This window comes from Lycium ferocissimum, chromosome 12, assembly GCF_029784015.1.
Source record: "Lycium ferocissimum isolate CSIRO_LF1 chromosome 12, AGI_CSIRO_Lferr_CH_V1, whole genome shotgun sequence".
In the NCBI taxonomy this organism is placed as follows: Eukaryota; Viridiplantae; Streptophyta; class Magnoliopsida; order Solanales; family Solanaceae; genus Lycium; species Lycium ferocissimum.
Window position 1 is genome coordinate 56778875 of NC_081353.1, and position 27447 is coordinate 56806321.

At 36.1% G+C, this 27447-nt stretch overlaps 2 protein-coding genes across 2 annotated transcripts; one reads left to right on the forward strand and one right to left on the reverse strand.

Annotated features, from left to right (window-relative positions):
* The first annotated feature begins 2405 nt into the window (after window positions 1-2405).
* Window positions 2406-16510, forward strand: LOC132040043 (signal recognition particle subunit SRP54 2). Its single transcript, XM_059430652.1, has 9 exons — window positions 2406-2850; window positions 5427-5526; window positions 5735-5888; window positions 7334-7484; window positions 7558-7706; window positions 8503-8603; window positions 8775-8932; window positions 15732-15846; window positions 15924-16510. The coding sequence occupies exons 1-9, from the start codon at window positions 2620-2622 to the stop codon at window positions 16256-16258; spliced, it is 1494 nt and encodes a 497-aa protein (XP_059286635.1). The 5' UTR covers window positions 2406-2619; the 3' UTR covers window positions 16259-16510.
* An 8919-nt stretch (window positions 16511-25429) lies between these two features.
* LOC132039717 (VQ motif-containing protein 11-like) lies at window positions 25430-26233 on the reverse strand. Its single transcript, XM_059430234.1, has one exon. It carries the CDS (start codon window positions 26081-26083, stop codon window positions 25532-25534), a length of 552 nt encoding a protein of 183 aa, XP_059286217.1. The 5' UTR covers window positions 26084-26233; the 3' UTR covers window positions 25430-25531.
* Between the last annotated feature and the right edge of the window lie 1214 nt (window positions 26234-27447).

Consider the following 27447-nt stretch of genomic DNA (forward strand, 5'->3'; position numbering starts at 1 on the left):
TAAGAAACCAAAGAAATAGGGGGAGGGCGTGGGGTGGGCCGGTGGGGTGGTACAAAAAACCAAAAACAAAAACTTTTCAAACCTTTTTCTTTTTTTAAATAAAATTAATTTTTTTTTGGGAGGGTGGTACATAAAAACAAAACAAAAAAAACTTTTAAAAATCTTTTTTAAAAAAACATTATTTTTGGTTGGGGGATGAGGGTGGTGCAAAAAACCAAAAACAAAAACTTTTCAAAACTTTTTTTTTAAATAAAATTAATTTTTTTTGGGAGGGCGGGGGGTGGTGCAAAAAAAAAAAAAAAACTTTTCAAAATCTTTTTTTAAAAAAACATTTTATTTTGTGGGGGGGGGGGGGGGGGGGGGGGGGTGGGGGCGGGGGGGGGGGGGGGGGGCGGGGGCGAGGTCAAAGTGTTGAAAATAAAACTGAGGGTCAAAGTGTCAAAAACGAAATTGTTGGGTAAAAACCAAAAATAAAAACTTTTCAAAACTTTTTTTTTTTAAAATAAAATAAATTTTTTTTTGGGAAGGCGGGGGGTGGTGCAAAAAAAAAATACTTTTCAAAATCTTTTTAAAAAAACATTTTTTTTTGGTGGGGGGTGAGGGGCAAGGGCAGGGGGTGGCGTGGGGGGGGTGGGGGTAGCGAGAGGAGTGGGGGCGGGAGGCAAAATGTTAAAAATAAAATTTGAGGGCAAAGTGTTAAAAATAAAGCTGAGGGTCAAAGTGTCAAAAATAAAATTATTGGGCAAGCTCAAAACCCCTTAGTCACTAATCAAAAATCATCACTTCTACCCAATAATTAAAATTTGAGTCACCTCCCCTTAATTTTTAAAACTTAAACGTCACCTATAATTAAATGGCCCTAGTTTCTTTCTTAAATTCTTAAAAAATAGTTCTAGAATAAGTGTTACTTTAGGAATCGAAGAAGAACTTTAGGAATCCAAAAAGAAAAATGACAAAAGACATCATTTCCCCTCGAAACTTAAGAAAAAACTCACTTTAAGAACTAAACTTGCGGTAATTATTTACCCCCCTAAACAACTTAACTGGTAATTATTTACCCCCCTTAATGGGTGACGTGGCAAGAAAGTGTACCAATTTCTTAAAAGCGCGTGGGATGAAAAAAATAACACTAAAAGTGGTCCCAACTGTACAGATGTCATCTTCTAATTGGATGATATATTAAGATTTTCTTAATATTTTATTTTCTATTTTAAATTAACTTTTTTCCTTGTCTTTCTCAATCTTTTCCCTTTCCCGTTCTTCTAACTCCTTCTTCCCCATCCTCCCCCTATATTGCTCTCGATCCTCATCTTCTTTCTTCTTCTTTTTATTTTTATTTTTTTTCCTTTCTTTTTCTAGATAAATTGAAGAGAGCATATACAATAAGTTAATGTTAATGCCATTGAAGAACAAAATAAGTTAACGATAATGCTATTGAAGAACAAAATAAGTTAACGTTAATGGCATTGAAGAATCGAGTATCGATTTTAATGCCATTGCGATTCCTTCACCTTTACTTTATTACCACTAAGAAAGAATACCTCGCTGGGTATGTTGTTGTTGTTCAAACCCAATTTCTGAAAATTTCCCAATTTAAACAATACCCACTTATCTAAATCACTTATTTCTTCACTTTTTGTTACAATTCGTCCTTTGAAGCTTCATATCTTCAGTTACAAAGCACATAAAGCAAAAGACTCACTTGAATTGCTGTAGTAAGCTTGAAACGATGGGGAAGAAGGAGAGGGAGAGGAGGGGTGAGTGGGGGCGGAGGGACGGGGGCAGTAGCAACAACAAAAAAATAAAGAAATTGCACGGTTTGTCCTTCAAATGGGATGGTCTTTAATTTTGAGGAAGAGCCACTAAAATGGTTATGGAAGAAATGGGTTTGCTAATAATAGTAATAATGGGTGAAAAATGTTGACGTTTTGGAGAGAAGTATATAATGTTTGGTATGGTTTGATGTTGTTAATTTATGGATTGTGGAGTGAAGGAGAAGTGATGATGATGAAGCTCACTGTGCGTCTTTAATGGAGGAAACTTGAATTTGCCATTAAAGTAAGATCTGCCATGGATGGATGTGGAAAAGAAAAGAAAATAGGGAAAAAAGGAAAAAGAAGGGAGAAACTAAAGAAATAATAAAATAAATTTCGAGGAATTAAAAAAATAAATTAATGACGTGGACCTATCGACGGCGAGTGGTGAACAACACCCACCTCTCAACCCGTGGTATGGGCCACGTAAGGTTCAAAATAATTGATGTATAAGTTGTTTAGGGGGTAAATAATTACCAGTTAAGTTTAGTTGCTAAAGTGAGTTTTCGTCTTGCAAGTTTGGGGGATATGATGTCTTTTCTCAAGAAAAATTGGTTGTGTGATTTGACTCAGAGATTATTTTATTCAAAATACCAGCCTAAACGGAGCAGAAATAAGTTGTAACGGGTCGGGTTTTATTTTCCTGTCCACTCTGCATTTGTTGTACCTCAGCAAAGATTATCCTCCCCATCATAATTCCCCCTTCCATCCCTAGCAAATTCTTCATTCCAACCCCCTAAAATCATCTCTCAATTCTCACCTTAACCCCAATTAATTGATCTCCTTTTCCAATTGTTGATTCAAGATGGTGTTAGCACAATTAGGGGGGAGCATATCACGTGCTCTCCAGCAGATGAGCAATGCTACAATCATTGATGAGAAAGTCTTGAACGAATGTCTTAATGAAATCACACGTGCCCTTCTTCAAGCTGATGTTCAGTTTAAACTTGTCCGTGATATGACTACTAATATTAAGAAAATTGTTAATCTTGATGATCTTGCTGCTGGTCATAACAAGCGTAGGATCATCCAACAGGTCAAAATTTACTTTTAACTTCATTTTTGGATTTCTTTTGCTGTCCCAATTTATGTGATACAGTTCAGATTTCGAGAGTCAAACAAGAAAATTATTGACCGCGATTTATTCGTATGCCCTTTAAATATTTTGGTTTGTTACTCCCTCCGTCTCAAATTATATGTCGTGATTCTGTTTTAAACGCCATGAGGGGTTTTAACTATTTTACCCTTTATGTTTATTTGAACAATCATAACATCACCCCATAATTGAGGTTTTTGTAGTCTTCAAGAATGGGAAAAAACTAATTAATTTTGTCATGAACTTCTAAAAACGACCCGAGACAACTTTTTTAAGAAAGACGGAGGGAGTAATTATTGTGACTTTAGTACTTTTTATGCAGTTTTTAAATATGTAAATTATTTTTCAAAAAACTTAAAAGATTTTATGTCCGAATTTATGGTCAAAATAAAGAAGTTTGACTCTCGAAATTTGAATTGTATCGCATAAATTGGGACAGAGGGAGTATTTCTTATTGCTTGTTTTAAATTGTTGGTATACTTCTATGTGATTTTTCTATCCAAAAAATAAAACCTTGCGTAAATATATACTCCCTTTGTCCCAATTTATGTGATGTGTTTGACTGGGGACGGAGTTTAAGAAATAATGAATACGTTTGAAATTTGTGATGTAAAAACAAGCCATGGAGAAATGTGTAGCTATAAATCATTTCATTAGGGTAAAATGGGAGGTATGAAGTTAAATTGTTACTAAATATAGAAAGATATCATTCTTTTGGACAGACTAAAATGGAAAGAATGTCACATAAATTGGGATGAAGGGAGTATCTAAAAGGTGGAAACGCAAATACTAGCATTGCACATTTAGAGTGGCACACAAGTTTTAACTATACGATTAGCCATGTAATAGTAATGTTAATAAATAGCATCTGTTATAGGGTTCTTCTAAATTTCAATATTTAACTGTAATAATAAGAAATTATGAAATGTTGGTTTATAACGAAAAGGAAGGAAGGAAGAAATAAATACATAGTTCTATGTCGTCTTTGTTTAAATACAGATATCAGCATTTGTTATATTTAGTTTTAAGCTTGCAGTTGAAATTGAGTTAGTAAAATGTTGAGATGGACAGTTTTAAGGACTTTTCATTTACTTGTCTTCGAAGGATGCTACGGAGGCAAAATCACTAGGTGATTTTTCCTATCTGTCCAAACCTTGGTAGACAGAGTTACCCGGCACCTGTGTTGGTGGGAGGTAGCAGGTACCTCGTGGAATTAGTTGAGGTGCTTGCAAGCTGGCCCAAACACCATAATTAATTTTTTTTTTTTTTTTTAAAAAGTCATGTTATGTTGCTTGGGAAGAACTTGTACACGTGCGTGATGGTCCTTCTGTCCTAAATTTTATTATCCTCTTTCCATTTTTTAGATGTCCAAATATTTGATGCCATTTCACTTTTATACAATTTCCACAACTATCAAGAAGTCAAATTCATTAAGTAATTCAAATTGCTGATGTTTTCTTTATCTTTTTTTTGGGTAATCAAGATTAACTTTTATTACCAATTATAGAAACTACAGCCCAACAAAATTAAACGGACTAGTACTGACTGAACACTGGACATGAAGCCCCAGAATATGATCCATCCTCTCCTCACCATCTCGTCACATATGCACTATCTACCTGCTTGCCTAGCTTGGATAAAAATTGAAGTTCTGCAGATACAGTCAGTTTAGGAATACTACTGGTTCCATAAAAAACATCTGGATAGTCTGCCTGGTGATAGCCATTTTGAGTCCTCCTCTTGTTCTGACAAAACTCTATAGTTCCTCTCCTGCCACAAGTAATATACTGCAGCAGCCATCGCCATTCTGAAAATTCATGCACTGCTGTTTTTGCCTCTACACTAGGTGATTTTTCCCATCTGTCAAGCCTTGGTGGACAGAGTTACACAGCAGGTGCCTCATGTAATTAGTTGAGGTGCGTGCAAGTTGGCCCAGACGCCAGAGTTATGAAAAAGAACTCATGTTATGTTGCCTGGGAAAAACTTGTACGCATGCATGATGGTCCTTCCATCCTAAATTATATGATGCTCTTTCCATTTTTGAGACGTTAAAATATTTGATGCCTTTTCATTTTATACGATGCTCACAACTATCAAGAAATCAAATTTATTAAGTAATTCAAATTGTTGATGTTTTTGTTTATCAAACTGACTATTGATCCAATACTTTAATATTTTTCTTCCACCATCACTAAAGTAATATAAACCAAATCAACATCTTAAACTCTGTATCAAAAACCATCATATAAAATTGAATATATAGAGTAACATTTATCTGGGTTTGCAAGGCTCTCCTGCCGCTGTTCGATTCTTTTTCATCCTTTGGGTGAGAAGTATCACATTTGAAATCTCTTATGTAGGTTTTTGTTTCTTTTTCTTCCTTTTTGTTACTCATTTTTCCCAGTTGGAATTTTCTTAATATGTTGTTCAGAGTTATTAGGTGAAAGGATCATTTATGCCTTTATTTTCTTGTCATATTCTTTTATTGACTTAAGGCAATTTTCTCTCATGTATAGGCGGTCTTTAATGAGCTCTGCAAAATATTGGATCCTGGGAAGCCTTCTTTTACACCGAAAAAAGGGAAACCCAGTGTTGTCATGTTTGTTGGTTTGCAAGGTGGGTTGATACAACTTTCAACTTTTAAGTGATATCATATCAAATGATACCTCAGCAATTTAGTGACTACCACATGACCAGGAGTTGGCTTTCTGAGTGGCAATAGGAATTCGCCTGAATACATAAGCCGAATCCGCTGCTATTTTTCTCTTTCTTTTTTTTCACTGCTTAAGATGGACATCCTTATTTATAATATAACTTATCGCAGGGTCTGGAAAAACAACAACATGTACAAAGTATGCATATTACCACCAGAAAAAAGGTTGGAAACCAGCTTTAGTGTGTGCTGATACATTCAGAGCTGGTGCTTTCGATCAATTGAAGCAGAATGCCACAAAAGCCAAGATACCCTTTTATGGAAGGTACCTCTTCAATCTATTAGTGTTACTTCTCTTTGCACTCTTATAAGCTTGAGAGGCTACAAAAGGTTGATCGTGAATGTTGTCCATCGTACTTTCTGAAGGCGTTTTACATAATAGTTAGTTAATTGTTCTACATACTGGTTAGTTAATTGTTCTACATATTGGTTAGTTGATTTAATTGATAAATAATGTCATAGGCATAGGATTGCATATTTATTCCGATTCACTTTTTATTTTCAATTTGGACAGAAGTCCTTAAGCTACCTGCTTTTAGGGGGAGTCTTTAAGCTAGTCTGCTCAAGAGCTCTCACTACTAAGAAACCAGTGATCTCGCTCTCTCTCTCTCTCTCCTGAAATGGAAATGGACATTTTTTTTAACTTGTTTTTCCTAATTGCTTCAACCCTCATGAAAAAGAAAAAGAAGAAAATCCTCATCTGTTTTTGAATGGATTGAGCAGTTTGCTGTTATTGTGTTTTGCATACTATGAATTAGTATGCTATAGACTCATTCGTGGGTAAGGTTTATGCAAGGCGGAGCCCTCATGTTGAAAAAAGATAGTAACGTCAAAGAGGATAAGGAGATCTGATACAGCTGGCAGATTTTATTTGCATTAAAATGGGCAGTAGTTTAGTTTCACTAGAATTCTCATAAATAGGCAGTAGTTTAGTTTTACTAGAATTCGTATCTAAATAGATTCTCTATGTTAGCAGATTCCTAGATTTTCTTAATATCTTGTAATAGGGTTCTCTATTTAAAGACGCAGATGGAATAAAAGAAGGGAGGAAAATTTCTATCAAAAAACAAGAGGTCTGGGACTCTCTCTAACGAGTGCTAAGGTTATAGGCTCCCTTCTAATGAGCTTATTTGTTTCCTTTAGCAAAATAGGTCGTTCACGGAATAAAAACAAGGGAAAGGATCTGTTAAGCGCAGACTTTTCAGTGAATCGCCCTGTGACAAAATCCATATCGCATAGCCGTAACATAGTAACTAATCAATTAGGTTATGTAAAGAAATTGGTCATGGGCCTAACTCAACCCCAAAAGCTAGCTTATGAGGGGAGGACTGCCCAAGTTCATGTAAGGAGACCACCCATCTCATTAACCACCGATGAGGGACTTTTTTTTTTTTTTTCATTCTTCAACACTCACGCCCAGGGCTGGACATCTGGAGCGTGGGCAATTTAATTTGGGGGCCCAACATCGGGTGAGATGGGTCCTGCTCTGATACCATGTAAAGAAATGGATCATGGGCCTAACTCAACCCCAAAAGCTAGCTTATGAGGGGAGGACTGCTCAAGTTCTTATAAGTAGATCACCCATCTCATTAACCACCGATGAGGGACTTTTTTTTCATTCTTCAACAGGTTATGTTGAACTACATTTTCTGTTCTAAGCAAAACTATAGGTAATGTTGTATTTTGATTTAATGAATGTTTCTGCAACAGCTACACGGAGTCAGACCCTGTAAAAATAGCAGTTGATGGTGTTGAAACATTTAAGAAGGAAAATTGTGATCTAATAATTGTTGATACCAGTGGGCGCCACAAACAAGAAGCGGCTCTTTTTGAAGAGATGCGACAAGTTGCTGAAGCAACGGTATGTTTTACTATGCTCCACGTGGATGGTTAGGTTGAATAAGAAATGCTAATCTTCCTATTTGGTTTTCCAGAAACCAGATCTTGTGATATTTGTTATGGATAGCAGTATTGGTCAAGCTGCCTTTGATCAAGCTCAAGCATTTAAGCAAAGTGTTGCAGTTGGAGCTGTGATTGTCACTAAGATGGATGGCCATGCAAAAGGAGGTGGTGCCCTCAGTGCGTAAGTTTCCTTGCTTCTGTTGTCGCACTTATAAAGTATGCCTTCTATTGATAATAAGCACTTTTGTGCAACTAGATAAAATAGAGATTATTACAGTCCAATACCTTTCGGTGATCTAATTTACAAAATAGCCAACAAATGTATAATTAAATATAAATATACATATAATATACATAACCAGTGTATAGGTTTTGTATAACTTGGCTAACACCCGTAATTAACTTTGGACGACGGGCCAAAAATGAAAAAGTCCAATAAAATATGCCTCGGAGCACGTCTGGGAAACTCCAAGGATTACAACTTTTGCCATGTCAGTTGCAGTCTTTTAATTTTAGTAGTTCTTTTGCTAGGTAAAATCTCTTTCTATAACCTCGTCCAGTTACATAATTGCTCATCTAAGCTATAGAACATGTCCCTGTTGAAAATTATTTTTCTTTATCTGACAAGTTTGATAAGGTGATGCAAACGAGTAATGCAAATTGTATTTGTGTGTGTTGGGGGGGGGGGGGGAATAGATGCTGTTTAAGAATTGAAATTTCAAGGTTTCGAATGGCCTAAAGCCACAACTTCTGCTGATTCCTATCTAGGATAAATACATTTTTTCTGAAGCCTTGATTAACCCAAAAATTCTACTACCCTGTTCAGATATGTTCTTCTTTTGCTTACAAGCACTTCTTTTTCGTATTTTCAGTTTTTAAATTGGAAACTAATTTCACTAAATAGTTTTATGCAATGAAATTTATAACCTAATTTTGGGAGTGGAGAAGATTTATTTATCTGTTTCTCTTCTATGCAGAGTTGCTGCGACAAAAAGTCCCGTAATTTTTATCGGAACTGGTGAACACATGGATGAGTTTGAAGTTTTCGATGTTAAACCATTTGTCAGCCGTCTTTTAGGTTTGCATCTCTTTTGTCTTCCTTCCCTCTGCTTGGATACATTTACATCTCTACTGCTATTTGAATTTTTTTTTTTTTTTTTTTTTTTTTTGGGGTCCTGAACCATCTCTACTTATTTGAGGTATTAGATGTTGCTGATGTCTATTGTCCTATTGTCTCACTGTCCACCAGGCATGGGTGACTGGTCTGGGTTCATGGACAAGATACAAGAAGTTGTCCCGATGGACCAACAGCCTGAGCTGCTTCAGAAGCTGTCGGAAGGACATTTTACCTTGAGGATAATGTATGAGCAATTTCAAAACATACTTAAAATGGGTCCAATTGGCCAGGTTTGCTACTTGCTTGCTTTTAAATTTTCTAATTCTGAAACTCTCTTTTTGGGTGGTTTTGGGTGTCAACTTCCTTCACATTCGGGTTGGAAAAGTTTCATCAGTATCCAAGTTATTTGGAAAGAAGCAATTTAAATATAGGGTGTGTTTGGTATGAAGGAAAATGTTTTGCATGGAAAATATTTTTTGGATAATAAGTGGTTTTCTTACTTACCCTTGTGGTCCGGCCCTTCGCCTGACCCCCCGCATAGCGGGAGCTTAGTGCACCAGGCTGCCCTTTAAGTGGTTTTCTTACTTATTTTCTAGTGTTTGGTTAGTAGGCAAAAGAATATTATCCCAGGAGCATTTATACGTAATCTAGGAAAACACTATAGGGGTGGGGTGGGGAGTGGAGGGTTTGGGCGTGGCATGGTCCCCCTAGTAGGGAAGTCATTTTCCTCATTTGTAAGGAACTTGTTTTCCGAAATAATTTGACCAACCAAACATGGGAAAATTGGAAAACATATTCCTAAAAAAGGTTTTACTCCAATACTAAACACGCCCGTAGTCTACTGCAGGTGCTTATGCCATTTTTTTTTTTTTTTGATAAAGTAAGTAATTTCATTGCTGGCATCAAGTGGATGCATAGTAGTTACAGAAGTAGAGTAGCAAAAGGAACTTATCATCTCCAGTACATGTCTAGTTAAGAGCTAAGGAGTTGATAAAGTTCATAAAGGTAACAGGGGAATCTATTGGGGACAAGTAAACCCAACTATACAAAAACATAAGACATTTAGCTTTTAAAGATTGGAATGAAGTTGATATTCCATCAAAGCATCTCCTATTCCTTTCATTCCAGATGCTCCAAAAAATAGCAGCAGGTATCATCTTCCAGATTCTCTTGATGGTGCTATCAACTTTCCAGCAACTCCAGCTTTCAAAAACATCCCTGATACTCTGTGGCATGATCCAATTGAGTCCAAAAAGTGTAATAAACATATTCCATAACTCTGTTGCCACTGGACAATGTATGAAAAGGTGGTTGTGTGATTCTGCTACCTTCAAACACATATAGCACCTATTTGCCAGATGAAAATTCCTTCTGGCTAGGTTATCTTGGGTTAAGCATGCTTCATGTAGTGCTGTCCAGCTGAAACAACTAATTTTAGGAGGTAATTTGACTTTCCAAATAAGCTTCCAAGGCCAATGAGCTGTGATTGCATTCTGAGGGCCAAGAAGTTTATATGCAACCTTAACTGAAAATTCCCCCTTCCTCCTATTCCCCCATTTTAGTTGGTCTGGCACCAGGTTGTTGATTGTGGCATTATGAAGTGCTGCTAAAAGGTTGATCAGTTCTTCCATCTCCCAGTCCTGAATGTTCCTTCTTAGGTTGAGGTTCCATGTGTTTCCATCTCTGTGTTGGTGAATTGTAGCATCTGGTTCATTGGCTATCTGAAAAATGTTGGGGTATGCAACCTTAAGAGAGGTGTTGCCCAACCACTTATCTCTCCAAAAACTGATGTGCTGGCCATTCCTACTACCAGATGTTTGTGCTGAGAGAACACATCCCATAGTTTGCTTATGCTCTTCCAGCAACCAACCCCATAAGGTTCATTTGAGACTTTTGAACACCAGTGGTTCAAGGCTCCATGTTTGGCAATAATGACATCCTTCCATAGGCACTGATCCTCTCGTGTGTATCTCCATAGCCACTTCATTAGTAAACATTTGTTGTGTAGTGCAAGGTCTTTGATGCCCAGGCCTCCCAGATCCTTTGGCAGCAAGACTTTATCCCACTTGACCAAATGAAATTTGTGAGTGGTGTTGTTCCCTTCCCATAGAAAGTTCCTTCTAATTTTGTCCAGCTGTTCCAAAGCCTTACTGGTGATGGGATGGAGTGACATACTATAAGTTGGTATGCTATCAAGCACACTATTGATTAGTGTTAGTCTGCCACCCATTGAAAGGTATTGCATCTGCCAAGAAGCAAGCCTCTTTTCAAACTTCTCTATGACTCCACTCCAAATGCCCTCTGCCTTGAATTTAGCCCCCAGTGGTAAACCCAAGTATGTGGTAGGAAAAGTTCCAGTACTACAACCTAATATGCTTGCCAGTTCTTCAATGTTCAGCACCTCATTAACAGGGTAGATTACACTTTTGAGCATGTTAATGTGAAGCCCTGAGACTGCTTCAAAGATGAGCAATGTGAGATTTAGATACCGGACCTGTTCTTTGTCAGCCTCACAAAAAATCAAAGTGTCATCTGCATAAAGTAGATGTGAAATGTTAACTGCTCTGTTCCTTCCTATATCAAAACCTCTCAGCCACTGCAATTCCTTAGCTTTATCCAGCATTTTGCTTAGCCCTTCCATAGCTAGAATGAACAGAAAAGGTGATAGGGGATCACCTTGTCTTAGGCCTCTGTGTGGGGAGAAGAAACCTACTGGACTCCTATTGATTAGGACTGAATACTTCACAGTAGAGATGTTGAATTGAATCCATTTTATCCACCTATCACCAAACCCCATCTGCCTGAGTATAGCTATGAGGTAAGACCAATTCAATTGATCAAAAGCTTTCTTCACATCTAATTTGCATAATAGTCCAGCTTTCCCTTGTTTCAATCGCCAATCAAGCACCTCATTTGCTATGAGTGAGGCATCTGTGATCTGCCTTCCTTTTATGAAAGCATTCTGTTGGTTTGAGACTAGTTTTCCCATCACTCTTTTCAGCCTCTCTGCAAGAACCTTTGCTATGATTTTGTATGTGCTCCCAATCAAACTAATTGGCCTATAGTCCTTGAGCTCCATTGCCCCTTTCTTCTTGGGAATAAGTGCTATGAATGAGGCATTGCAGGACTTAACCATCCAGCAATGTTGGTGGTAATACTGCATAGCTGCTAGCAAATCTGCCTTAATAAATTCCCAAGAGCACTGGTAGAAAGCCATAGTGTAACCATCAGGTCCAGGCGCTTTATCAGGAGCACTTGACTTGATTGCTGCTAATACTTCCTCTTCTTCAAAGGCTGCTTCTAGAGTGTTGCTTTCTTCTGTATTGATGGATGCAATTCCATCAAAGTTGGCAGCTGGCCTCCAGCTTTCCTGTTCAGTATACAGTCTTTCAAAGAATTCCAGTGTCTTCCTTTTAATTGTCTCCTTATCTTCAATAATGACATTGTCCACCAGTAGTTTGTCTATGCTGTTGGACCTCCTGTTTGAGTTAGCAATCCTTTGAAAATATTTAGTGTTTCTGTCACCTTCCTTGAGCCAAAGACATCTGGACTTCTGCCTCCATGAGATCTCCTCTATTTTGGCCAACTGTTGTATCTCGACTTTCAAATTTGTCATTTGACTAGCCTCAGCCACACTCAATTGCCTGCCGTCTGTGTTCTGTTCAAGTAACATCAGCTCATCTAGTGCTCTGCCTTTCCTAGTCTCCAACTTCCCGAATTCCTCCTTGTTCCAGTTAGTGATATCCTTCTTTAGGCTCTTCAGTTTTTGCATAAGAATGAAGTCTGGCCTTCCATTCAAATTGTAGTTCTGCCACCAAGTCTTCAATTTATCCAGAAAGCCATCTACTTCCAGCCACATGTTTTCAAATTTAAAATAGGAGGGAGTAGCATCCCAGTCCCCACTTTCCAGCAAAATTGGTTTATGGTCTGAGATCACCTTGGGCATTGCAATCTGTCTCACATCTTTGAAAGAATCACTCCATTCTGGTGAGATGAGGAATCTATCGATTCTGGCTGCTTGTTGATTGTTGTCTCCTCTGGACCAAGTATATTGGGCACCCTGCAATGGCAAATCAATGATCTCAAGGTCTTGAATTGTATCTGAGAATGTCTCCATTGCTCTTGATCTCCTTGTGCAATTGAATCTTTCACTTTCAAATCTGCAGACATTAAAGTCACCCCCTAGGACCCACTGGTTCTCCCATAATCCCCTTATCCCTGCTAGTTCATCCCACATCTCCTCTCTTTTCGGATTTGTATGTGGCCCATAGATGCCAGTGAAGCACCACCTGAAGTTCTCAATTGTACTCTCAAGCATGCAAGTAATTGTGAAGCAGCCCTGATGTGAGTCTACTTTCACCCATCTCCTTTTATCCCAGATCACTATCATACCCCCCTTTGTACCGATTGCTTCAAGTTCCACCCAATCAGCCCATCTATTACCCCATAGCTGCTGAACTATATTGCTATTGATGCCTTGAATTTTTGTTTCTTGCAAACAGAGCAAGTCGACCTTCCACTTTTGAATGAGGGATTTTATAGTGCTCCTCTTCGCATCCTCATTCAACCCCCTTACATTCCAACTTAGGATTTTTAAATTCATCCGGACAGAGATTTGCTCTGCCTACCCCTGTTCCCACTATTTTGTTGTTCCTTTTTGTCATAATTAATCCCACAAATTAATCTTTTCCTCTCCCCTTCTCCTTTGTTTTTCTTCTCCTTCCCTGGCCTCTGCTGGTTTAGTTCCTGTTCAAGGATTTGTTCCTGCCTTCTTTGTTCCATCCTTAAAATTAAGCCTAAGAGATCATGTTCAAATCCTGCAGCATTAACTCCAAATGCTTTGCAAGCCTTGGCCATTGTGAGTTTTGTCCATTTTGAAGTTTCAATGACAGTTGGATTGTCAATCACCTGAGACCTGGGACCACCTTCACACCATGTTAATGGTAGTGCTTCCCTTATTATTTGAGAAGAAAATTCTGCATCTGAGCAAGAGAAAGAAACAATATCTTTACTTGGTAGATGTTGTCGCAGTGGTCTGTGTATTCTCTCTTGAGGGATTCTTTCATCATCGGCATCTGATTGTCCTTCTTCTTTTCTCTGCTCTACAGGTTTTAATGGGGGGTTTCGCATAGGACTATCAAAGTCGCTGGAGTCTATATAATTGGATAGAGCATTGAATCTATTTGATGGGCTGGGCTCCTTAACTTGCCAGATGGTTTTAATTTTAAAAAGTTTGGCCTCTCTTAAAGTCCTTGCTCTTCCCTTCTTAAAATTCTTGTTATTTGGGCCTGGTTTATAATACTCCTTGTCAGCTTCCAAGCCCAAATTGCCATGAGTGGGGTTTGGCCCATTACATGTTGAACAGCTGGCTTCTGCCACTATCTCCCTTTTATCTGCTGGATAAAACTCTGCGTCCTTCTCCCTTGTATCTGTTGGACAAAGCCCTCTGTCACTTTTCAAATTAAAGCTGTTTTGTTGTACTTCCTTGCTTGATATGAGGTTCAATGTGCCAGCTTTCTCCATCACCTTTCTTATGTCATTGCTAGGGTTTTTTCCGGCGAGTCTGATGGAGGTGTGCAAGTCCTCCATGATCGAAATTTCAAAGACCCAACCCTCTTTAAGCAACTCAATGGACCTCGGAATTTTCTCCTTGCTCTTCCCCACACAGATTCGAGCCCATAGAAGGTGGGTTCTGTGTTTGGTATCCTCATCGATTCCGACATAACCTCCACATTTATCTCCGATGAATTTGAAGGTTTCTAATGACCATGCATGAAGTGGGATGCCGAAAACCTTGACCCATTTTTGCTCTGCCCTCTTTGATGTTAACTTTGAACCGGCCACCGGTGACCACCATTCAAGAGTTAGCCTTCTGCCTTTCCAGAACCAGTTCCCTGCTTTGACCCTGCTTGCCTCTAGCCTGGATGGAAGCTCAAATAGAAATTGGTTGTGATTAATGGGAGTGATTTTTAGCCCTGCTGTGACTTGCCACCTGCCCACGAACCACTTTTGAATTGTCTCTGCATTAGGACTTGTATTAAATGCATCATTAAATTCGCCTACAAGACATCTTGAGAGAAAATCCTCACTGCTGGCTTGCCCTGTTTCAGTGCTGTCAGTGTTTGGCCATTTTTGGATTCTAGCAGCCTCCATGAATGACTTGGCCTGCTCATCTGCTAAGTGGAATCTTGGATCCACATGTGGACCTAAGAATCTTTGAATCCTCCCTGCTATTCCATCCCAGCCTTTATTGTAACTGCTTTCCGGAATGATGACTGAAGCCCTTTTGTCCCCTAGAATAGTTTCGATTCTCACGAAACGTCCATAGCTGTTGAAATTTTGTATCGCCCTGAAGGAATATGCCTGTACTTTCCTTCCCCATCTTCTGCATTTGTTACCTCTCTGCAAAGAAGCCTGTTTCAGTGCTTCGCAAAACCAACGGAGATTGTCCTTGTCTATTCTGATGCTGCTTGTGAATCTTTTACTGCTTTCTGTTAAGGTGAACCATGAATCCCCACTGCTAATTAATCTAAAGAACTTCCCACTCGAAGTAAAAGAAATGCCCTGCTCCATAACTTGGCATAAGAATATGTTATCAAGTTGTACTTACCGGTGAAAGAAGGTAATAACTGGAGAATAGATGAGAGAGATAGAAAGAAATTCTGGTAGAAAGTCACCGGAAAAGGGTTAGTTCCCCTCCTAAGAAGTAGGAGAGAGAACTTTCTTGGGGAGAGTGCCTGGGAGCATTTCTACTTTTACAAGTCTTCATGGTGCTTATGCCATTATATTATGTTCATAATTCTTGCAGTATATGTCTCTTAGGTTTGTTTGCTATTTTATTGTTCCCATTCTAATAAACCATGGCTAATGATAAAATAACTTTGAGCAAGCTCCCGATCATTTGCTAGTTCCTTGACTATAATTGAAGGGAATTGTCAACCCTAACTCTTTTGCTCGACCAACACCCATCCCTTCCCAGTCTTTGGCTTCCTGCCTCCCCTTCAAAATTCATAGCTGCATGCTTCATAACCCTGCTAGAAGTTGACTTGATATCATCTTACACGTTGTTGATGTTTCTATGTGGTGTAGGTCTTCTCGATGCTTCCGGGATTCAGTGCAGAGTTGATGCCGCAAGGTCGTGAAAAGGAAAGCCAGGCAAAAATTAAACGATACATGACAATGATGGATTCAATGACTAATGAAGGCAAGTGATCTAATACTGTGACTTCTACGCATTAGTTGGTTTTAGAATTTAGTTTGAAACTTTTAATACGATTGCAGAATTGGATAGTTCGAACCCAAAGCTTATGACGGACTCGCGAATAATGCGGATAGCTAGGGGGTCTGGGCGGCAAGTGCATGAGGTGATGGAAATGATGGAGGAATACAAAAGACTGGCGAAGATATGGAGTAAGATGAAGGGGCTTAAGATTCCAAAGAAAGGACAGATGAGTGCCTTGTCTCAAAACATGAATGCACAGCACATGAGCAAAGTCTTGCCTCCTCAGATGTTGAAACAAATAGGCGGCATGGGTGGTTTGCAGAACTTGATGAAGCAAATGGGTTCGGCCAAGGACATGATGGGTATGTTTGGTGGTGGTGGCGGGGACAAGTAACATGAAACCACGATTAACAAGTTAAATTCGAAGCTGGCAAATATCTTTATTTAATTGGTAAAACATCTTAACCTCGGAATTTCCTCTTTCCCTTTGTATTATTGGCCATAGATTTTGGAAGTTTGGGAAACAAATCATGTCAATAGAATGTGATTCCTGTAGCTTCATGAGTTTGTTGCTGTATTTTTGTAGCGGGATGTTTCACAGGTACAAATTGTTGAGTAGCATTATAAATGTCAATCTTTTCTCTCAGCATGCTTTTACCTACAGTGTTTCTCAACTCTTCAAATAGTCTCAGGATCTCCGTTGGAGTTTCTTCTTTGTTTTCCTCTGATGTATGAGTGGTACAGAGTGCATAAATGACGGTTCTGTTTCCTTAAGATGGCATAATGGCATTGTTTTGCAAACATCAGAAAGACCATTTCTTGAATCTCAGTTGTCCTTGAAGATCTTTCATCAAGCTCTGAGTAGCACCACCAACTGGTATTGTGGGATTGTTGTGATCCGAACCTGTCAATAGAGAGCGCTCTATCGGACTTACAATATGCTAATCAGATTTAGCTGGTCTAGTGGGCTTCTGATACTGCATGGTTAGACAAGAAAATCAATAGGAGTTTCCACATATTATGCCAGGAGCTGAGCCTGTTTATATACCCAGTGTGAGAAATTGACTTGTTACAAGCTGTCTTCATGCTATTAAACGATGAACAACTGCAAACTTCTCTTCCGCCTTTTTCTTCCGACTAAGGCCTCATTTGTTTTCATTAAGATTAAGACATCTGAATCTGAATGATTAAAATGTTGTCCCTAAATTTGAACACTGAATGATTAAGACTGTTTGTTTTTCAATATCTGAATGTGTATAATGTATTTATTTAAACATAATAAATATACAATTCAAATTAAAAAATAACTAAATAGTGGAAAATAAAGGGAAAAGGGTCAAAAATACCCCTCTACTTTGGAAAAAGGGCTAAAAATATCCTTCGAACTTATTTTGGGTCAAAAATACCCCTCCCATCCTTAAAGTTTTCAAATATACTCCTGTCTTGACGGAAATTATCCCCCAAAATAACCCGAAATCAGTTTTTAAACCCGCTCCATCATTTAAACTCGACCCAACTAAATAATAACCCATAAGATCCCCTTATTTCCCCAATATGTAGGTTTGAAGTTTGAGGGAATTGGGGGAATAAGGGAATCTTATGGGTTATTATTTAGTCGGGTCAGGTTTAAATGATGAAGCGGGTTTAAAAAATAATTTTGAGTTATTTTGGAGGATAATTTCCGTCAAGACAGGGGTACATTTGAAAACTTTAAGGATGAGAGGGGTATTTTTGATCCAAAATAAGTTCAGAGGATATTTTTAGCCCTTTTTCCAAAGTAGAGGGGTATTTTTGACCCTTTTCCCGAAAATAAATAGTACAAATTTAATAAAATAAAATATTATTTGATTAAAAAAAATGAAACATTTATTTTCACTAGTAATGCGGGAGAAGTTTTGTAGTCATGGTAGGTGGTGATGGGGGTGGAGGGGTGAGTGGGTGGTGGGTGTTTGGGGTGGGAGGTAGCGGGGGTGGGTTGGCGGGGGAGTGGGAGGTGGGGGTAGGTGGTGTGGGGTAGGGGTTGGGGGTGGGTGGTGTGGGATTGGGGTTGGTGGTGGGGTGGGGTGATGGGGAGTAGGGGGTTGGAGTGGAGGGTCGGTGGGTGGTGACGTGGGGTGGAGGTGGATGGGTGGGGTTGGAGTGGAGAGTGGGTGGGGATGGGGTTGAGGTGGAGGGTTGGGGTTGGAGCTGGTGATAAAAAAGTTCCATACAAACATATCTCTTAATGATATTAAGACTTGGTTCAAGATCTTAATGATTAAGATTTATTTAGACCCATTAAGTGCTTAGATCTTAATGCAAACAAATGCACTTAATAGCTTAAGGTCTGAGCCATTTAGATTCAGACCTCTAATAAGTGCAAACAAATGAGGCCTAAATTAGTAGAGTCAATCTGATAATATCTACAACTGACATTAGTCCTAAATAGCAGATGAGGGAAATTATGAAGGGTAAACGAAGACCCCATTAATAAAATAACAAGTCTTTACACACTGACACACACGTATATAGAAAAATGACAAGATCCCATTGTAAGTAAATAAAGGAAGGGTCTACTTGTGTTTCCACGGGGAAGTGTGGTGCCTGAATTTTTTTTAATTTAAATGGTAGAATTACGAATTCTAATAACCTAGAAGTTGCTGCTGTCTATTCTGTTTCTCTCCTTTTTTTTTTTTTTAACAAACCTATTATTATTAGTGTAAACTATAAAGAAAAGAAAAAAGGAAAAAAAACACACACACACACGAAAGACCCATTATTGTGTAAATACAATATGATAAGTTTATTGGCAGGTATGGACTACGGCTGATGATAATGAATGATAACAAACCTAGACCATCTAAAAAGTATCCTTTTTTAACTTTTGTATAGCAATTGAGGATTGATTGAACACCTAAGAAATGGCACGCAAAGCAGATGTTTAATTCCAACGAACCCCCTAATAGTTAAATGTGAAAGTATTGACTGATAGTGGCATTATCGTGTGGAATTATTCCTTAGGCTGTTTTAAGCATCAAAATTCCAATAAAGAAAAAAGAGATATATACTGGTATGATGTTAGCATAATAAAATGACTCGGCAAGCAATATATGATTTGACAAAGTTGTAGACATCACGCAAGACTACCTAAATTTGTGCCTAAAAGTTGCTTATATTCTTCTCAAGAAATTAAACTTGTTCTTCTTCCAGGCGTCATCTCAACTGACTCCTCTTTCTTTTACTCAATATTCTTTCTTTTTCTTCTCCACGTTTAAATTTCAGCGGTACAAAAAATTTAGGTGATTTCTTTCCATCTGTCCTAACTTAGGTGGATAGAGTAATCTGGTACTGTTGCTGGTGGGAGGTGACAGGTACCTGTAAAATTAGTTGAGGTGTGCACAAGTCGGTCCGACCACCACAGAATAGTTACCAAAAAAAATATTTCCTTTTCTTTCTTCTTCACAGCCAAATAGCTCACATACTTTGGGGTCAATGTTAGAGGGGCAATTTGCAGGATTGCCTTCGCTGGGGGTGGTCTTTAATTTTTGCCTCTCGAAATGGTGGTTTTTAACTTTTGCCCTTCAGGCAAAAATTCTTTGTCCATCATTAAGGCAAAGTTTGGGCCTTAACGGTAGAATTTTGCCTTGTGATTTTTTTTTTTTATTGAGTTGGGGTTCGAACCCATAACCTCAAAGTATTAGGCGAAAGGCAAAACTTAAAGACCGCCAATTTGAAGGGCAAAAATTAGAGACCACCTAAACGAAGGGTAATCCGCGCAACAAAAAAAAAAAAATATCACGGATAAGCATGTAACGTTTTGAGTTTTACACCAAAGCCATAAAACTAATTTTTTTCAATAGAAAATAATTCAAAGCTCCATATATATAACGTCAAAACAAAACTAATTTCAGTCCCAAAAACACAAGTGGGCTGCCACTTCGAAAATTCACCTTACAGAATATATATATATATATATATATATATGGCACTGCTAGAAAAACTAAAAAAACTCTTTTATAGACCAACCTAAAATTCGATGTGTTTCACCATGCATGTGACACATCATGAGTTATTTTTTGTTTTTTAAGTGAGTGAAAAATGATTTTTTTGAGTTTTTAAGTAGTGCCACGTGGATTATGTAAAGTGAGTTCCTGATATTTGGTTATACTTACACAATAATTTTATATTTCATCCGCCCTAAAAATAAGTGTCGCTTTAGCTTATTTCACGTTCATTAAGAAATCAATAAATACAATACATAGTTTAAGAAGGTTCTGTTACGTTTACTTCCATTGTAGGTACTGTATTTGGGTTCAAAGCTCTCCGCGCTCTACGTCAGTAAGATCTGCGAATCCCTCCTGCTTATGTTAAAGCTTTCCAAGGTCCGCATGGGATCCAAGTTGAATGAGATAAATTGGACAAGTATGGTCGTCCGCTGTTGGAATGTACTAGTAACCTAAATTGCGGTTATCTCCTTAAAACTGTGGTAGAGCCGTTTATGAATGTCTTCGCGGTGGACTTGATTTTACCAAAGATGATGAGAATGTGAACATTATATCCCTTTTGACTATTAAATATTTCTTGAGAATTGACAACTATTAGGAAGAAATAGTTAGATCAAAAAACTAAATTTTTTTCTTGGATTCCTAAAGTAACACTTATACTAGAACTATTTTATTAATTGTTGAAACGACACCTACTTGAGTTTTTCAAAGGATAAGATTTAGTATTTTCCGGTGTTTTTTTGTCCACAAAATTGACTTGATAACTTTGGTACAATTTGAAAGTTGGATGACGATCTTGAAATTACTTGATTTTGAACTGTCAAGCTCCCATTATTTATTTTAGATATAGAAGAATCAATGCAAAATCACCACAAATCTAGAAAACTTTCAATTGACTCTTTTACCTTGTGTTGTTTTCTTCTCATTTTCAACGCTTTGCCCCACCAATGTCAGGACCAAAGGGCGCAGATAAGGTTTGGGATGGATGACAAAATAAATGGGTCACAATCTATGCAGAATTTAACAATATATTGTTCTTTTCTTGTAAGACTAGTTTGTCATCTAACTTGGATTGCAATGTGTGAATTGGACCTGTCAGAAAGGTAAAAATTCTTGCTTTTTACGTCCTGCTTAAAGTCATCTATACTTCGTTGTTATGCAAGACACGTTTTGAATTTAACAACTACTACCATCCAAGCATTGCTCATAAATTTTGGATCAGATTTTAAAAATGCATCTTCAACTATATGTTTGACCATAGATTTTGAACCAGATTTTGAAAATCAGGCTCAAAAAATTTTCAAGTTCCAAAAACCAGTCCAGGCCAATTTTGGATTTTTGTGACTTCCACTCACAAACTTCAATTTTTTTCAAGTAAAATACATGTCCAAACACAACTTCAAATTTCAAGTTTCAACTTCAAAATCTATAGCTAAACAGGACTTACATTTCTCCACTTAATTTTTGTCAAAGCTACAGGAGCGGCTCAACAAATTTGGTAGCATAAGTCAAATCTTAATAATGGCCCTTAATTGTCCTAGAAAAAAAAAAATGTGCGCTTGCATACACACATATATATGTACGTAATTAAGCAGAGTTGTTATCTTTTTTTATTAGTTGATTTCTTCTAATAATTTCTTTTCAATTTACAAAACTATATAACCGATGCATTTAATCTTTCTTAAGGATTGATTTTAGATAAGAAAATATAAAATTTGGCAATAAAAAAGAAGAAGAAAAAAAATACAAAAAGAACAATTGAAAGTTTAAAGACTTTATATAAGAATAAAGTTCTCATTACTTCAATTTGCTTGTTGAATGCTTTTAATAATTAAAAGGAGCATGTAATCTACTATGTTCAACCAACTACATGCCTTGTATTTGGATGAAGGGATTAAAGTGAAGGAACAAATTTCTTATAAAAAGCAAAAATCAAGAAGCAGTATTTGAGTTATTTACTCCAATATCAAGTGTATATGACCCAAATAGATTTATATTCAGAGGTAAGAAAAGAATCTAAATAATTTAAATCTAAATAATTTATTCTTCTAATTCCGAGTAATTGTTTTCAATTTATCACAATTTCAATGGTTAACCTTCCATTTTTAAAGAGAAAAATATTTTATATATACACACACATATTTGTATAAAATGAGCTTATGGGGTCTAAGGCAAAGGCCTTAGTTAGGTAATTTGCAGGATTTCCCTTCGCTAGGGTGATCTTTAATTTTTGTCCCTCAAATTGGTGGTCTTTAATTTTTAACCTTCGTTAAAAATCTCTTGATTTCGGGTTTAAAAACCCGCTCAGTCAAAAATTTAAAAAAAAATCACAAGGCAGAGTTTCAAACTCTGCTTTAAGATAGAGTTTTGGGTAAAATTCTATCTTTCAAGGCAGAATTTTACCTTTAGGCAAAACTCTGCCTTGCGAAATTCCTTTTTTTTTTTTTTTAATTGAACTGAGGTTCGAATCCAGAACCTCGAGCTATTAGATGAAAGACAAAAATTAAAGACCACTAATTTGAGGGACAAAAATTAAGAAGGACAATCCGCGCAAATAGATGGCCTTATTTGCCTCCCATTCAGTCGGCCCAGCAAAGCTACATCTATATGTTCACAAACGTAGTAAGAAAATGACCATTCAAGGCAAGTTATGTAGTGAATTACGTCTATCTAATTTTCTTGAATACTTTTTGCTAGAGTTAATTTCTCGTACGGTCTCTCAACTAACAGTTTTTATCTTTAGAAAGTTATTCAACTTTGTTTTGTAACACAAGAGTCACTTAATTAGTGATAATTATCTAAAAAAGTTACTCAACTTTGTTTTGTAATAGATAAGTCACTCAACTGTTGTCATTTCACCTACAAATCAATTATTATTATTTCACCTACAAATCACTCAACCAATTCAAGTGATGTTTCCGGTAGATATGGCTGACGTGGAACTTTTTTAAAACCAAATTTTAGAAAAAATAAAAAGTGATTCAATTCGGTAAAAATAAAAAAGCGGGTCAATTTAATGGTTAATTAAAATAGATAGCTTTTTATTTTATTAAAAATTACAACGTCAGTAATATCTATCGAAAATATTGCTTGAATTGGTTGAGTGACTTTATAGGTGAAATAACAACAATTGAGTGACTTCGTAGGTGAAACGACAATAGATGAGTGACTTTTTATACAAAACAAAGTTGAGTGATTTTCTGAGATAATTACCGTTAGTTGAGTGACCTTTATGTTACAAAATAAAGTTGAATAATTTTCTAAGATAAAAACTGTTTGTTGAATGCCCATGTTAACTCATTTTTTGTTCCGATGAACCTCAAAACCTTTTCTTTTTCCAAAAGGTTTTCATTACTGCCGAGAAGGGAGTAGGGATAATAGGAGTAGAATTCATTTTTTTAATTGTATGTGAGACTCTTATCAATATCATTAGGCTAAAGTTCAACAAGTCAAGAGTACTTGAGAGTAATATCATTTCTAATTAAACATGTACTTTAATTTAATAACTATTGTTATAGGATGGAGTACCAAATTTAAATTTCTCGCAGATAGGGAGGCTATTTATTGAACAACTTTGACAATTACTGGTATAGCAGCATATTGGATTTGGACCACTTCTATGACTTCTAGCTAGAGTCGATTTTGAATTTGAAAAACCTAATTTATTAAAATTTAGATCAACATTTAAGGAAGAGATTTTGGCAATAATTTACGTAGCAGTTGGTTGAATACACCATGGACAGATACTTGAAACAACAATTTTTCTAGTGTTACATAAATTGTTGTACATTCATTTCCAACTTCTAAATACTTTAGACTTGCTTGCAACACGTATCCAGGTTTTGAAGTTTAATTTATGGATTTTTATAATAATTTCAAATTAATCTACAATGGTGACTAGTTCACAATCAGATATTGATAAATTCTTAATATGTATATAAGATATAAGTAAAAACTATTGGGTCCCCGGAACTTGTACCTAAGCATGCAACGGTCGTTCACTTTTTCATTATTTCCTCTCCAGTGTATATCAGAAATGCAATATATTCTGTTATTGTCATTGCGGGAAAAAAGGGAAAAAGATGGAGATGCTAATAAGAATGCACTAACTTAGAGTGCTTATCGGCAACATGATAGACAAAATAAATTGTGTTATATTAAACCTGAACTTTAGAGTTTGAACTTAAAAAACAGAATTCTTAATATAATTTCCTCTTGTAAGAATATACAGCACGCTAGTGTGAAATGAGGACTAATTATACAAAAAGTATTCGTTTTCAATGACTAATTAACCTTTCCAGCAAATGTTATCCAAATACAACTTCTATTAAAACACTAAAAGTCGTGTTTCATCATTCAAACAATAACGAACTTGATTTATATCTTGACTTGACTTCTTAATCAAAGATATAGAGTACTTAGTAAGTTTTAATGCTAGTGATCTATGCCAATTAATGATTTCATGAACTGGTCCTAGTAATCCATAACTGACATTGGTTAAAGAGGTCGAAGACTTGTTAAAAGAAAAAGACAAGAAAGCTTATACTACATATAAGCGTTCTTGTCTTTTTTCCAACTGCCTTACTATTCCTCAAAAAATATATTAACGCTATAAGTTATAATTTTTCTCATGTCAATAGGATTAGAAAATATATTTTATAATAGTAATCAAAATTTATATAATTTAGATTTTAAAAAAGTAAAAAATACCACATAAATTGACACGCACGATGTAGGAGTAGTATAAAAGAATAGCTAGCACGTTAAGAAGAAATGAAAGATCGCCAATCCCCATTAATTTCCTTTCTTCTGATTGATGAAACATTTAATAACTGTAGTAGCACTAGTTTCATTAATATTTTATATCTCTAAAATTCCACAAACGTTACAAGCAAATTAAAGAACTAATCATTACTGCAGTGGAATTCTTCAAATGTCCTAGCCAATAATACATAAAAGAATCAAGATAAATGAAAGGACACCAATCTTCAAATGTGACCCCTCGCTCTACTCTGAGTTATTATTGAAAATATATATCAAAATTTAATTTTTATATTACTTCTACTATTGTTCGCAAGTATGTTTATGGTATGTGTCAAAATGTAATAGCTTCAGTTGAATTCATATAACAATCACACCTTAACTCTAAAATTTAAATACGAAATTAATATAAGGGGAACTTTTTTTACTACTTCTGTCACAATTTATGTGACTTTTTTTTTTTAAATTGAAATTATATAAACTTTGTCCAATATTTTAACATGTATTTTTTCATCATATTAACATAGAAGTATTACAACTTAACTTTTTCATATAATTTTTTGAATATTCAAATTTTAATTCTAAAATATTGAGCTGATCTAATCCAATTTAACTTCAAAAATTAATCAAATTGACTCGAAAAGTAAAAAGTGACACAAAAATCAGAACGAAGGAGATAACCAGGAGAAAGGTTACAATATTAGTCTACCTCGTTATAACAGAGTACTGCATAGACTAATCGGAGAAAAAGAGGACTGCAAGCTTATGGTATCTTCAAATATTTTCGAGACACAACAAGATCACCCAAAATTTAACCGACATGATTAAAACATCAGAATTAACAACAAATATCAACTAGGATTAATTTGAGTGTCTATATGTAAATAAATACATCCTACACAATATATCTATAATTGAATTAACTAAGAAGAAGAATGATGTGTAGCTGTAGGAGATTGAAGTGGAAATAAAGGCAAGAGTTGAGGTGGCTGAGAACCTCTAGGAGTACTTGGATGCAAGTAAAATCCTTTCTCAGCAATAGCTCTTTCTTCTTCTTTTTCTTCTTCCATTGGTGATCTTGGACTTATTCCACGTGTCAGCATTTCAAGAGGGGACACTGGAGATGCAAGAAAATTACTTCTTTGCCTAGACGTAGAATAATTAGGTGATGACAAAATTTTATTAGTGAAAATATTTTCAAGCTTTCTTGCACTATGCCTTCGTTCGTGCAACTTAAATATCGATCGTTGAGGAGGACCTTTCTTGCCAAAGTTGGATTTTCCGATGGGATGACATGAAGATTCATCATGACCGGTGAGTTTTTGGACGATGGAGCGGAAGTTAGAGGGGTCAGCTTGGACAAAAGTAGTACTATTATTATTGTTACTAGATGGAGAAGCACATGAGATGTTCATCACAACATTATTGGGTTGGTTGTTGTTTTGGTTATGTAGTGTATGGCTAGAAGAAGCCATGTTTTTTGAATAAATATCTATGAAGAACAAGAAGGAGAAATCAAGAGAGAGGGATGGAAAAGAAAAGGCATAAAAGTTGGCTATTTTAGATGGGAAAATGAAAGAGAGAAATTGAGTTGCTTTATGTGTTGGTGTTTTTATAGTTGCAACGGACCCTAAGGGTTGCACTTTTATGTTAGTAAAAGTTTTAACTTTTATATCAATTTTACGCTTAAACTCTTCACAAACTGTGGATATGTAATTTTAAGGTAAATTACATGTTATAATAAGTGGAGATGGCCTAATCATCGGTGGATATTAGTTGAACTCATATGTTAATTATTACATCTGTATAGGAAGTCAAAAGATTTATGTTATATACACAGGCAGTAAGAGTTGGATAAAGAAAATCAAAAAATCGCACTAAATCGACAATCCAGATCAAATCGAGAAAAAAACCCGACTAGTGATTTGGTTTGACTTGGTTTGGTATTGAAAATAAAAATCCGACCATAATTGATTCGATTTGGTTTTAACTAAAAAAAGTCAAACCGAACCAAACCAACCCAACATTATACATATACAACTTGTTTAAATCCTTTATATATAAAAACATTTATTTGTAATGTATTTTATAAATATTTTTAATTTTTTTTTATTGTTTTTGTCTTTTCACATATTATTTCAAGTTTGGACTTAGAATTTTGAATGGTCCAACAAGTTTTATAGCCCATAGATGTTAGTAACTCAACTAAAGTCCAAATCAAAACCAAATCCATACTAATGCTAACAAAAGAAATACAATTCTAACGCTAGGAATAACAATAATGTTGGATATTTATTTCTTAGTTTTTCATTGGTATGGATAGTGTAAAATGCATAATTTAATTTAGTTTTTTTTTAATAATTAGTTGTAATTAATACTTATTAGTTGTACTTATTTTAGTATGACTTAGTACCTTTAGATTTTGATCATTTTCATTATGGCTTAGCTATTTCATTATATTTTTTGTTGAATATTTTAGTACAATGTCATCATTCATCTCACATTTCGTATTATTTATTAAGAAACACCTTAATTAGATAGTTATATTTTACTAGGACTAAAGAAATATTTAAAGTATAAGTTTTATGTTTTGTATGAAGACATGGAAAATATCCGAAAAAATGGCGCTTATCTATGGGAGTAGGTTCATTTTGGTCCCTTAAATATTACCCTGAGCATATTTGATCCCTTATTTATGGAAGTAGGTTCATTTTGTTCCCTCAAATATAACGCTAAGCATATTTAATCCCTTCACTATGCTAAAGTGGGGCACTTTTGGTTTCCCTAATAACCTTGTTTAAAAAGTAATGATTAAACCCATGTGACACTCACGTGACTC

What these genes read in the sequence shown, in the direction of transcription:
- LOC132040043 (XM_059430652.1), top strand. Translation starts at nt 2,620, where the DNA reads ATGGTGTTAGCACAATTAGGGGGGAGCATATCACGTGCTCTCCAGCAG. An exon ending in AAGATACCCTTTTATGGAAG is followed by an intron (nt 5,889 to 7,333) that starts GTACCTCTTCAA and finishes TTTCTGCAACAG; the next exon opens with CTACACGGAGTCAGACCCTG. An exon ending in GACAAGTTGCTGAAGCAACG is followed by an intron (nt 7,485 to 7,557) that starts GTATGTTTTACT and finishes TTGGTTTTCCAG; the next exon opens with AAACCAGATCTTGTGATATT.
- LOC132039717 (XM_059430234.1), bottom strand. Translation starts at nt 26,083, where the DNA reads ATGGCTTCTTCTAGCCATACACTACATAACCAAAACAACAACCAACCC.